Genomic DNA, 14,520 nt, shown 5'->3' with positions numbered 1-14,520 from the left:
TATGCTGTTGGGCTGGTATAATAATGCTATGGGGCTGGTACGAACTTTTTTCCAGGGCTGAATTTTATTCCCAGTCTGGCCCTGGCAGCATAACATTTAATTAATTGATTTTACATGTTAGCTACCTTAAGTTAAAGGCAATTATGTTTTTCCTGTATCTTACAGATTACAGCCAAAGGGAAAGAAATTGCTGTACTGTGTGGAGAGACACTACCACCAGAGATCGACACAAGGAGTAATAAAGTGGATATTGTGTTCACAACAGATGGATCAGGACATCACACGGGCTGGAACCTTCAGTACACAGTAAAGGGTGAGAATGCTGATAAATAATTTAAAAATAAAATATACCAAAAAAGTATGCACTTTTCATAGGGTGAAGTTTGATTTGGACAGGCTGTGTCTGAATATGTAGCGTTGTGAAGTTCCTCCACCGGCCTCCACACTTCACAGACTCGGGGTCCATTTACCATTGTATCCACCCAAGATTTACACAACTTTTATCCAAAATTCATAAATTTTTCGATTTGATTCAGATGGGAAAATGTATGAGTTTTGGGTGAAACCATTGAAACCCCTTGGTCCCATTTATCATTCTAAGTTGAATGAAAACTGTCCTGTGCTCACCTACAATCTTCAGATCTAAAGATTGTTCTAAAACTTACCATTTTTTAGATCTTTTTTTAAATTCGAAGAGTAGCTGTATAGGTCCACATGGCACAGTTTTTATTTAAGAGGTATGATTAACAAGGTCAACTGTGCTACTGAAATTTGGTATTGCAAGGTTGGATTCGCACATCTGTGGTGTATTAACATGTTGTGGTAAGGAAGTCCATTCATTTTGAATAGGCTGCTAGGGCACCAAAATGCACAAAGCGCAGACATGCATTTTTTTTTTAAAGCAGTACACCACAACACACAGATGGCTCACATATGTGAGTTGTATTATGCTGGCAAAGTACAGAATGAATGACGGAGCAATGCACTGCACCATGTTTTACCAAGTATAATTGCAACGCACAAACTCTGGGCCCATTCATACAAGGGTGGTCCGCTACTGTGAACTTCCATTAAACTCTAGGTAGATATAAAAGAAACAAATGATTGCAGCTCTGTAATCATTGAAATGGAACAAAAGCCTAACTATTCTTAAAACAATACTCTCCCCACTCCTCCACGTATTCTGCATACCCTGTATAAAAAAAATCTGTGTACTTGCCTCTTTTTTTATTCCACTCCGATCCAGTCATGTGATCTCAAAGCTCCAGCTCCCCTGTGTCAGTGAGCAGCTGCTGCAGGGGAGAAGATGGAGTGGTGACAACAGCTGGGCCATGAGAGCCTATGGGTGATTCACAGCCGTTGTCCATCGCCCCCTTACACAGGGGCGGCGGAAACTGCAGGATCACGTGACCAGAAACGATTAAAAAAGTGTAAGTAAACAGGGTATGCAGGATAGGTAGGAGGAGGGGAACATTCTTAAGAATAGTTAGTTTTAGAATTTTCTTCTACTTTAACACCTCAATAACTTATTTTATTAGACACATGCTTTGCAAGTACCTGATTATGACTTGGTACCAGCATCATGTAGTCCTGTAGAGCAGGGCTAGAGGGTGAGAATAAGATACAGTACAAAGAACCAATCGGTTCATGTTTTTACCAGGCGCATGCTGATAAGAGGAGAAAGCAGAGTGACAGAAAGATGAGCTCCTCACCAGTGTTGGGAATGTAACTTAAAAAAAGTAATTAGTTATAGTTACTAGTTACTTCTCACAAAAAGTAACTGAGTTAGTAACTGAGTTACATCAGTAAAAAAGTAACTAATTACCAGGGAAAGTAACTATTGCGTTACTTTAAAAACAAAAATCAAATATGGACGGTGGTGGTAGTGGTATTTATATATATATATATATATTTACACATTGCCGGGTTACCTGCTGGGCGCTGGCTGGCGTGCTGTGACTCCAGATTCCAGTCTCTTTCCACAGGCCAGTACCGCGAGGAGCGGACAGCGGCAGGGTCATAGAGGAGTGAGGAGGTAGAGGAGTTACACTACTACCCTCTAGTGGTGGTATAGATGTAATTGCGGTAACGCCGCTTAAAGCGGTTGTAAACCCTGCAAAAATAAAAAAAAAATAAAAAAAAACCTGCAAGACAAAGGCATAATGAGCTAGTATGCATCGCATACTAGCCCATTATGTTTAACTTACCTTAAAACGAAGCCCCGACACGGACCCCCGGACATCGATGCGGGCGCTGCCATGATCCCTCGTCGTCTCTTCCGGGTTCGGCGGCTCCGGCGCGCTGATTGGCCGGAAGAGACGGCTCCAGCGCGCTGATTGGCCGGACCTGCGATGACGTCACTCCCGCGCATGCGCGCAGGAGTGATTTTTCCGGCAAGCTCCCGGCAAGTTAATTGAAGGTCCCCCCGGACCTTCAGAGCGCATGCGCCGCTCGCGCGAGCGGCTGCATGCACTGTAAATATCTCCTAAACCGTGCCGGTTTAGGAGATATTATTTGTACCTACAGGTAAGCCTTATTATAGGCTTACCTGTAGGTAAAAGTGTCAAAAAGCGGGATACAACCGCTTTAAGTAATGGGAACGGCGTTACTGCAGAGGGAAAAGTAATCAATTTGATTACTAGTTACCCGCAAAAGTAACGGCGTTAGTAACGCCGTTTACTTTTAACGCCGTTATTCCCATCACTGCTCATCACTTTGCTGCTTCTTCTTTCACTGTCCAGTCACAGGCTGGGGGAAGATCCAGAAGGACTCAGGTTCAGATGATGTGGGTTGAATGATGCTGGCCATCAGACTTAGGACATCTAAAGGGAGGAAAAAAAGTACTGCAGATGAATTCCCTGGGCTGATGATGAATATTGGAACAACAGCTGGGTACCAGATTACTTTTTTGCACCCAATGTCCATATGTACATAGCCATAGCTAATAGTACGATATACCAATCACAATAATGTCAATCTCTAGTGCATGCTATAATATAAACTATTTTTTTTTTAATTTATTTTGGCCAAATTACCCCAGAATCATTGAATATGGTATATATACTATATTGTCAAAAGTATTGGGACGCCTGCCTTCACACGCATATGAACTCTAATGGCATCCCAGTCTTAGTCCGTAGGGTTCAATATTGAGTTGGCCCACCCTTTGCAGCTATAACAGCTTCAACTCTTCTGGGAAGACTGTCCACAAGGTTTAGGAGTGTGTCTCTGGGAATGTTTGACCATTCTTCCAGAAGCGCATTTGTGAGGTCAGGCATTGATGTTGTTTTTTATGTCTAGAAAAGGATAAGCACGTGGAAAGCTACTATTATTTTTAACTTATTGACGTGAAACTTTGTAGATTTAATTTAAATCAACTACAAAGCAGTGAAAAGTGAGAACAGAAGTTGCACTCTATTACCCCCAGCTCCATGATTTATGAGGGTTGCTGGCTACTGTTAACACACTGGTTATATTATATTTTTCTTGGGTTGGATAAAGAGAGTTTTCACAGGCCCCGTGCAATCCGTGTAATTTACTTAACTGGCAGGCCACGCTTCCTGGCAGCTCTCCAGCCCACTGGGCTGTAATTAATGATAAGTATCGGGCTCCTTTCTTTGTTAGAAACGCTCCAAGGTCAGGAGCAGACAGAGGGGCTTGTTCTAATCCAATAATTACATTTGTGTTAAAATATTCTTGTTTCTTTGAATGAGGCTGTTAACTCATCTATTCAATCCTAAAGCAATGGACAGATCGGCCTGTCACATAATAGCTGGTTAACTCAAGGGTAGAAAATCACTTTTTTTTTTTTTCTTTCTCTGCTTTTGTCCACGATTAGCTCTTCCATGTCCCGATCCCGTGCTGCCACCCAGAGGACAGTTTACGCCTGTAAAGAAAACGTACGTCGTGAAGGATAGCTTGACACTTACTTGTGAAACAGGATACACGGTCATAGAGGTAGGTACCATGAGACTGAGTGGTCTCGTAAGCATAGGTGTGCGCAGCCTATTGCATTAGGGTGTGCACCCCAAAGTTAAAATACACATGCATGTGTTTGCCTAAATGTATATGGCCCCGGTACATTACTCTCCCTGCTGGCAAAGTGAAATAGAAGTGTGTGGCACTTCTCTTATGACAGAGCAGGTCCGAGGGAGATCTTTCCCATCTCCTCACTGGCAAACAGAGCGATAATGCTAATGTACCCTAGGTGATTAGGGTGTGCCCAGGCACACCCGGCACACCCTGTGCGCACGCCTATGCTCGTAAGCCATGTTTCTGCCCTGTCTAGTGAAGGAAAATGGCAACTGCTAAGATAAGTTTATAACCAGCAAAAGGCGAAGGTGACAAACCCAAACAGGACAGGGGCTTTTGCATAGGGACTGCAGGGTGGCCTCTTGCCTACTAATTATGGGCCCTTGCTTTTAAGGGAGCACTACCCTTGGAGTAGTCTTGCTTTGGATTCCAGTACATGGGAACTGGAGGACTGAAGTACATATTTGGTGGTCCCCAACCCCTAAACCAGCAATGACTGCTTTGGACTGTGAGAGTCAGAGCAGATGTTAAGATGATCAGCTCAAGGCAACCTGATTCTGGGGTCTCCTGATATACTCTGTTATGTGTTAAGTGTCTTTGTCCCATTGTGTGCCTCCTAGGTGTGAATTCTTATTTTGTAATTACGTTAAACGAGTCACCAATTGTTTCTGTCTGTTGGCTAATTTGGCTAACTCTTGGAGGCTCTTATGATGGGATTAGCCTTGTGTCAAAATTAGCTTGTTATCTAACCTTTGTGTGATGTTTTGGGTAAATATTTGGTTTTATTATTCATGTGGTGACCGACTGACTTTTAAAGTGTATGCAAACCTGTATTTCTGTTCAATAAAGAGTCATTCCTTTGGTTCTACCTTAAAGCTGAGTTCTGGCCTCGGGGGTGAAATTTAAATAAAAATACCCCTGGGACAGTCAGGGCTAGTACATTCTACAATGGATAGCCTCTGAACTGTCCCGGGTCGCACTTACCTTTTAGAAGAAATACTTACCTTGAAAATTTCTTCTCCAGCGCTGCCATCTCGGATGTGGGCAGCTGAAGCCAGCACGTCCTCTTCCGTGTCCTCTTCGTCCCAGAATGCCCTCCACCAGCCCCGCTCGTCACTTCCGGGGCATGCGCGTCATCCGTGCACAGCTTCTGGGCATCCCAGAAGCTGTTTAGCAGGGAATGACGCGCCTGCATTGGAACTGACGAGCGGGGCCGGTGCAGGCGCATTGACTCCTGGGAGCGATGATGTTCAGCTCCCAGGAGTCATCGCAAACAGGAAGAGACAGCGCGTGCCACGGCCGCAGAGGGAGGAAGTAGAAGGAAGGTAAGTATACTTTCTTAAAAAACAAGGTAAGCAAAGAAAAAAAAAATTCGGGAGCATCCATTTGTTTTTCAGGGCATTCACAGCAAGCGGATGGGCCAAAGTTGTTTTTGAGCCCGGAACTCCGCTTTAACATCTTGTCTATGTACGATGCTTTGGGTAAAAGGGCTGGTATTAGCTCTCATTCTGTTGTAACGGTTTGAAGGGCAGGAGGAACTGTTCGACGGAAGCACCCAAACGGGGTAACTAGCATTTCAGCACAATTAACATGGGCAGGGCAGAACGATAAATTCCACAGGACATGTACCAGATAGTCAGCACAAAAAATAAATCTAAAATGTTTTAACAATTTGCATTAAAGCCCAACTCCAGCTGTGCCCCCAATGCAGGAGTTAAGTGGTAGTTTAGGTCTAGGGGACTTGTTAAAGCGGTAGTACACATTGCTTCATCACTAGTACCTACAGGTAAGTTTATAATAAACCTTACCTGTAGGTACAAGGAATATCTCCTAAACGCATTGTTTAGAACAGTGATGGCGAACCTTGGCACCCCAGATGTTTTGGAACTACATTTCTCATGATGCTGAACTACACTGAAGAGTGCATGAGCATCATGGGAAAAGCAATTCCAAAACATCTGGGTTGCCAAGGTTCACCATCACTGGTTTAGGAGATATTCCCATTTGTAGCAGCCAGTGACATCAACAGTGCATGCGTGCTATGATCTGACTGGACGAATGCAGGAGTGACGTCATTGTGGCTCGGCTGGAGCTCCTGAACCTGGAAGGAAGACCGGGTGAAGATGGAAGCCCTATCAGCGGTGACAGGATGCCGCTGGAGGCCTTTGTTTTCAGGTAAGTCTTTCATAATGTGCTAGTTCATGAATACTAGCTCATTATGACACTTTTTTTTTTTTTTTCAAACTTTACTACTGCTTTAACCTGCTTTGACCCTATGGGACAGAAAATGATGCTCCCTAAACAAATAGCACAAGCTTTTGGAGACTTTTATGCAGCCTTATACAGCTTACCAATTAACCAAATAGATAATTCTAAAATAGAAGAATATATTATTAACTCAAACATGCCTACACTAATTAGAGAGATGATTGAGGAATTGGACTCCAAAATATCGGAAAAGGGAAGTACAAGAAGCTATTGAGTCAATTAAGCCGGGTAGAGCCCCAGGCCCTGAGGGCTTCACATTACAATATTACAAAGTCTTTCTTCCGGTCCTGGGACCCTATCTGACTAAATTGTTCAATGAAGTGGGAGTGGAAACTAACTTTTGTAGAGATACATTGGGAGCACAGATAACGGTTATTCCTAAAGAGGGGAAGGATTTGACATTATCAGAAAAAAATGAGAAAGAAACAAGCTGGGGCTTTGCGGGCCAGTGGGAGTAGAAGGATGAGACACAAAACCAATTTATAAAACCATATACTATTTTATTGATTAGAGGTAAAAAGCATGGACAGTCATGCACATATACATTAGGACAACTACTATAGAAAAACTTGTTATAAAATCAAACAATATGAGTCATTAACGGTATAGAAATACATCCCGTAAGGGAAAAGAACCAAAAGCCTGTGTAGGATGGAGAATAGGTCTCAGAGTGGAATGCGGTCAATGTAGGTCCCCAGCAAACCGACGCGTTTCGCTCAAGGCTTCCTCAGGGCCTGAGAGACCATGACAGACCGGTATTTCCTTGTTTGTAATGACTCAGGAGGTGACAGGTTGTAGCGACACATATACTGGTAAATATCACTGCTTCAGTATTCAAATATAGTCTCCGTGTGGTACCTACGTTCATATATTATTCTGGGTATAGGTATCCAGCCCCTCAATCACCGCTAAAGCAATACTTTTTATAGAGATTAGGACGATAGCTTTTTAGAGCTTTATTGCCAAGATTCCCTGATATGTTCAGAAATTTGTGAGGATATAGGTAACCAGCCCTATAAGGCTGCACTTCATGTATCCACCTATAGTTTCCTCTTCTCTTGAAAAAGCCCAGTAGGATAATAGTTAGATATACTCTTAGTGATACACGGTGGTTGTAGCCTATTTGTAATGCGATTGTGGCTTCAGGCAGGAGAAGGTACACATCACAGCATCCTATTCACAGACAGATACAGGGGACAATATGTCCCGGACTCCACAGATCCTCTATGTGGGAAACGCCAGCAAGCCTGCCAGGCAATGCGGTGATTGAGGGGCTGGATACCTATACCCAGAATAATATATGAACGTAGGTACCACACGGAGACTATATTTGAATACTGAAGCAGTGATATTTACCAGTATATGTGTCGCTACAACCTGTCACCTCCTGAGTCATTACAAACAAGGAAATACCGGTCTGTCATGGTCTCTCAGGCCCTGAGGAAGCCTTGAGCGAAACGCGCCGGCTTGCAGGGGACCTACATTGACCGCATTCCACTCTGAGACCTATTCTCCATCCTACACAGGCTTTTGGTTCTTTTCCCTCATGGGATGTATTTCTATACCGTTAATGACTCATATTGTTTGATTTTATAACAAGTTTTTCTATAGTAGTTGTCCTAATGTATATGTGCATGACTGTCCATGCTTTTTACTTCTAATCAATAAAATAGTATATGGTTTTATAAATTGATTTTGTGTCTGATCCTTCTACTCCCACTGGCCCGCAAAGCCCCAGCTTTTTTCTTTCTCATTTTTTTCTGATACCCATAGGGGTAAGGGCCTAATCTACACGGCAACCCTTTTTTTGTGTATGCCATTTGACATTATGTGGAAGTTTTAGACCAATGTCAAAACCTGGACCTGAAGTTGTTTGCTAAAATTATTGCAAATAGATTAACAAAATATATAAATAGCCTTTTACATCTGGACCAAGTAGGATTTGTCCCACAGAGAGAAGCAAAAGATAACACAATTAAAATATTGAATTTAATACATCTAATAAATAAGTCTCAACAACCTTGCGCTCTCTTAGGAACGGACGCAGAAAAAGCGTTCGATCGCATAAATTGGGAGTTTATGTCTTCCACTCTTAAATACATAGGTTTGGGACCTTGTATGATGCAACGGATCCACATTATATATTCTAAACCTTGGGCTCAGGTTAAAGTTAATGGAATCTTGTCAAATTCTTTCCCTATTATGAATGGAATGAGACAGGGATGTCCCCTCTCCCCTCTTCTCTTTATAATGGCTTTGGAACCTTTTCTTTGTAGGATAAGAGAAAATTTGAGATATTATGGGGGTACAGTGTGGAACTAGACACTACAAGGTAACTGCATATGCAGATGACTTGATGTTCTCGATTTCTAAACCTGAGATATCTTTACCAAATTTAGTGAAGGAATTTGAACAATATAAATTTTTATCTAATATGAAGATAAATTTCGATAAATCGGAGGCAATGGGTATTAATGTTCCTCTGCCTACTCTACAAAATTCGAAACAAAATTTTAAGTTTAAATGGACAGAGAAGGTTATAAAATATCTGGGTACATCTATGCCCAAAAAAGTAAAAAGGGTATATGAGAATAATTTCCCTATTCTTTTTAATACAATTAAGACTTTATTGGAAAAATGGAATACAGGGATGCATTCTTGGTTTGGTAGATGTAACTTACTAAAAATGACAATACTACCGAAAATTCTGTATTTGATACAAACATTACCAATCAAGATTCCAGTTAAATGTTTTAAACAGATCAATACACTGTTTATTCATTTTGTTTGGGTTAAAAAGAAACCTAGATTATCACGTAAAATTCTGTCCCTGCCAAAAAAATTTGGAGGTGTACACAAATACTAACAAGCTTCACATTTGTGTAGACAGATAGATTGGTGTAAACATAAAGAGGGTAAGCTATGGTTACAGCTGGAACAAGCTCAAACTGAAATACCACTAAAAAGGGCTGCTTGGTGCTTTAGTATTCTGCCATCTAAGTTGAGGACTCACCCCTTGATAGGCAATACTCTAAAAATAGTTTCAGGGAGCGGTCCTCGGATTCTGGGCCAAATGGATAGATCTCCTTTATTCCCTATTTTAGGGAATCCAAGTTTTCCTGTAGGCCTCGATGCACATCCTTTTGGAGATAGGCGGGATAATGGTGTGTTTCAAGCTTTACACTTTTTGGTGGGGAACAAATGGCCCACGATAGAACAGCTGATGGACAGGGAGAGTAGATATAGGCTACTATTTTGGAATGCGATACAGTTTCATAATTTCTTGCACTCTATCCCTAACCCCCAAGACTTTGATAGACACTTGACTCTTTTCGAAAAATATTGTTCAAACCCAGGTGAAATAACCCATATTTTGTCCAAAATGTACAACTTACTAATTACACCTCTGGATCAACTGAGTTCAATTAGGTTGGATAAATGGGAAAGGGTGTTCTTTCTCTCCTATACAGCGCCATAAGATAATAGAACAAGTTTTTAATTCTTCAATATGTACCAAGATCCAAGAGACTTATTACAAAATACTGACAAGCTGGTATTATACTCCAGATAGATTAAATAAGGTCTACCCTATAATATCGGATAGGTGTTGGCGCTGTCGGTCAGAGCAGGGCACTTTAATTCATATATTCTGGACATGTCCTAAGATAAGACACTACTGGGAAGAGGTCAAAAGAGTGACACAAAAATTTACTGAAATAGAGATTACAATAGACCCTGCTTTCTTTCTTCTACAATTGTCGGAAACTTCAACCAAAAAATATAAGAGCTCGATAGTAAATCATTTATTAAATGCAGCAAAAGCAATATTCCGAGAAAGTGGAAGAAAGAGTTAGCACCTACGATAAAAGATTGGGTAATGAAGGTCGAGGAAATAAATAAGTTGGAAGATTTAATTTTCACCTCTAGACATAATAGGGAAAAATATAAGCAAACCTGGGAAGCCTGGAATCTGTTTATTCTCTCGGAAGAAGGAAAAGCTCTTATGGAGTATTGACCCTATGGGGAAACATTTGGTGCCATTGGAGGAGAGGATGGTGGGTGGGAGGGGAAGGGAAGGAAAGAAGCAAGTTTTCCTTTTTTTTGTTTTGTTTTTGGTTTTACGGTTTGTTTTGTGGTAAATGAGGGATAAAATAGGTGAAGGCATCAACAGTTTTTTTTTTTTTTTTTGGGATAATAAGATGTGACTACAATGTTCTCATTATTATGAAAATTATATTGTAGACAATGTATGTTTGTTTATCAATGATGATTTTAATAAAAAAAGATTAAAATTGAAAAGTTGAACTATAGGCAAAACCTTTTTTTTCATTCTGGATAGAATAAGGGAGGGTTATAACCACTGTCAGATTATGTTTTGCCATCTGTGTCTAATTGAGTAGATTTCCCTTCACTTCCTATTGCATAGCCACACAGGAAGTGGGAAGAAATTCATGCAAAATCATCAGAACTGGTGTCCCCATTGGCAGATTTCTGCTCTTTTACTTTTCTGGGGACAACCCAAAATGTTGGATTTTCTTTTACTTTCACTTTCAATGCTAATGATAAATAAGACAAATAGAGAGGGTGGATCTCCCAAACAGCAAACACACAAACAGCAATACAAACTGACAGGGGTTCACTCTATCCAACACAAAAAAAAAAGTTTTGCCTTTAGCTACTTTAAAGATGATACAAAGGAAACTGGATAGAGTGGTTGCTCACAGTAACCAATCACTTTTCATCTTCCATTTCTCTAGCAAACTGAAGCAAGGGATCTGAAGGAATGTGCCACAGCTCCACTTTTGATCTAGTTATTATAAATCTGTTGCATTGCCTCCATTATCTTTACACTTTTGTTGTCTCTTTGTTGCTATGTGACTGCCCCGCTTTGTCAGTTTTATTGATAGTCCCAAGTCTCCTCTGTGCTATGCCTAGATACTGTGTAGAAAATAACTGTCTTTATGGTTTGGTTTTATAAAGCCATTCTTCAAATCCCTGTACACCACATAAAGCGGGATGTTCACCAAATTAGATTTGGCTGCTGCACACCTATTATTTTAGGGTACGATACAGAGATCCCTAGTGGCTGGTAAAGAGTTAAATATAGCAGACCGCTGACTGACCTGTTCAAAATTGCATCATATACAACATTAGCGAGCAACAGCCATAGAGGCATGCAGCAGTGCAATCGCGTCTTGCATTAGTAAATGACCACCTAGTTCTGTAGGCAGAGATGGCATTTTGGTGAATTCTTGTTATATAGGCAAATGCATTTTGCTCCAGAGAAGACATTGATGCTCCCCACACCCTGTTAGTGTCTATAAAATAAAAGTGCAATAATGGAGTTGGTGCATGAAAGTCTGGTAACCTATGTGGTATTATAGGCTATTATAGGTAAACATAGGACGCTAATTACAAATTAAAGTTGCAGTGAACATGCAATGTTGTAGACAATTTCTAACATAGTTATAACTATGCATACACCATAACTGCCTTTGCTTGGATTCAGAAATGATCTTTGTTACCCTTTTTACAAGGATTTTTAAAAAATGATGTCATGTGACTATGCATCTCTTATAGTGGGGGGTGGGGTTACAGCACTCTGTGCAGACCTACAGTGTCCCTTTATTTTTTTAGTCTCTTCAGCCTGAGGCAAGGTTCTAGTTGTGCTTGACCAGGGGGTGTGTTCAAGAGGCAGGCTGTGATTGGGAGGGGGTGTGTGGCGGAGGCAGGCCGTGATTGGGAGTGGGTATGTATGCCGGAGGCAGGCTGAGACTGGGAGGGGATGTGTGCCGTAGGCAGGCTGAGATTGGGAGGGGATGTGTGCTGGAGGCAGGCTGTGGATGGGAGGGGATGTGTGCCGGAGGCAGGCTGTGATTGGGAGAAGGTATGTATGTCGGAGGCAGGCTGAGACTGGGAGAGGGTGTGTGCCAGAAGCAGGCTGTGATTGGGAGAGGGTGTGGGCTAGAGGCAGGCTGTGACTGGGAGGGTGCGTGTGCCAGAGGCAGGCTGTGGCTGGGAGGGGGTGTGTGCCAGAAGCAGGCTGTAAATGGGAGGGGGTGTGTGCCGAAGGAAGGCTGTGATTGGGAAGGGGTATGTGCCGGAGGAAGGCTGTGACAGGGAGGGGGTGTGTGCTGGAGGGAGGCTGTGATTGGGAGGGGGTGTGTGTTGGAGACAGGCTGTGAGTGGGAGGGGGTGTGTGCCGAAGGAAGGCTGTGATTGGGAAGGGGTGTGTGCCGAAGTAAGGCTGTGACAGGGAGGGGGTGTGTGCTGGAGGAAGGCTGTTATTGGGAGGGGGTGTGTGCCGAAGGAAGGCTGTGATTGGGAGAGGGTGTGTGCCGGAGGCAGACTGTGATTGGGAGAGGGTGGGAGCTGGAGGCAGGCTGGGATGGGGAGGAAATGTGTCCCAGAAGCAGGCTGTGACTGGGAGGGGGTGTGTGCCAGAGGTAGGCTGGGAGTGACAGGGGGTATGTGCCCAAGGCAGCCTGTGACTAGGAGGGGATGTGTGACGTAGGCAGGCTGTGATTGTGGGGGGGGGGGAGTTGGTTGTGCCGGAAGCAGGCTGTGGTTGGAAGGGTGTGTGTGCCAGAGGTAGGCTGTGAGTGAAAGGGGGTATGTACTCAAGGCAGCCTGTGAGTAAGAGGGGGTATGTGGCTGAGGCAGGCTCTTACTAGGAGGGGATGTGTGACGTAGGCAGGCTGTGATTGGGGGGGGGGCTGTGCCAGAGGCAGGCTGTGGTTGGGAAGGGGTGTGTGCCGGGGGCAGGCTGTGATTGGCAGGGGGTGTGTGCCGGAGGCAGGCAGTAATTGGGAGGGGCATGTGGTGGCTGAACAAACTACCCAATACAAGTATGCTGTGTGTCTGCACAATGTCCTGTACCTTTGAATACCAAGCCAAAGGGTGAAAACTAACCACGCTAACACAGATCAAAGTATATGCTTTGTGTGGTCAGTTTTGAATAAAGGTAACTGGCAGAATCATACAGGTACATCAGATGGAGAAAGTACTGGAAAATGATAGAGACTTTCATTTATAAAATACACATACAGTATGTGAATACACATACTGTATAAAAAAAAGAATATTTAGGGTAGCATAATTTAATTAATTAATTTAATACATGTATTTTATTAAATAAAATCTGAAGTATTTGCATGCAATCCCAAGTGATAAATACTTATTATTATTATACAGGATTTATATAGTGCCAACAGTTTATGCAGTGCTTTACAATATAAAAGGGAGACAGTACAGTTATAATACAATAAAAGAAAATACAAGAGGGTTGAGAGGGCCCTGTTCATAGGAGCTTACAATCTAATAGGGTGGGGCAAGTGGTACAAAAGGTTGTAACTGTGGGGGATGAGCTGGTGGAAGTGATAACAGAATAGCTAGAGGCGTGATAGACTTCCTAAAGAGATGAGTTTTCAGAGATCACCTAAAGGCAGTCAGAGTAGGAGATAACCGGACAGATTGAGGTAGAGAGTTCCAGAGGATGGGAGAGGCTCTTGAGAAGTCCTGGAGACGAGCATGGAAGGAGGAGACATGAGAGCTTCAAAGCAGGAGGTCTTGAGAGGAGTGGAGAGGATGGTTTCCTTGATATTTGGAGACAAGATTGATGAAGTAGCTTGGGGCAGAGTTGTGAATAGCTTTGTATGTTGTTGTTGGTGTGAGGATTGGCGAAGAGGGGTGGCAGACACTGAGTGGTTGGTAAAGTAGATGAGTCTGGCAGCAGCATTCATGATAGACTAAATAGGGGATAGCCTATGGAGAGATAGGCCTATGAGAAGGTAGTTGCAATAGTCAAGGCGAGAGATAACAAGGGAGTGAATGAGTAGCTTGGTTTTTTCATTAGTTAAAAAGGGGCGACTTTTAGAGATGTAAAGTCTACAAGCTTTTGAAAACGATTGGATTTGGGGCTAAAAGGACAGGTCAGGGTCTAAGATTACACCTAGTACCCTGGCGTGAGGGGGGATATTGATGGTGACATTATTGACCTTGATGGAAAAGTCATGGAGAGGGGCATGGGTGGGATGGATTATTATCAGCTCGGTTTTAGAGAGTTTAAGTTTAAGGGACTGGGGCAACATCCATGCTGATATGTCAAATAGTAAGTTAGTAATGTGGGAGGAGACTGAAGGAGTGAGGTGAGGAGTAGAGAGATAGATTTGGGTGTCATCGGCATAGAGATGGTATTGGAAGTGTTGGAGGTTATCAAGT

General features: G+C 42.6%; 1 protein-coding gene across 1 annotated transcript in view; it reads left to right on the top strand.

The window, feature by feature from the left end:
• Window positions 1-14,520, top strand: part of MASP2 (MBL associated serine protease 2) — a 98,043-nt gene that overhangs the window by 67,227 nt on the left and 16,296 nt on the right. Inside the window, exons 6-7 of the mRNA XM_082274524.1 lie at window positions 166-313; window positions 3,839-3,957. Of these exons, the coding sequence (XP_082130650.1) occupies window positions 166-313; window positions 3,839-3,957 (267 nt within the window). The remainder of the gene's footprint in view (window positions 1-165; window positions 314-3,838; window positions 3,958-14,520) is intronic.

This window comes from Pelophylax lessonae (genome assembly GCF_965119305.1).
Source record: "Pelophylax lessonae genome assembly, chromosome: 12".
Taxonomy (NCBI): Eukaryota; Metazoa; Chordata; class Amphibia; order Anura; family Ranidae; genus Pelophylax; species Pelophylax lessonae.
Note: the sequence above shows the minus strand (reverse complement) of the source record. Positions and strands in the feature narration are given on the sequence as shown.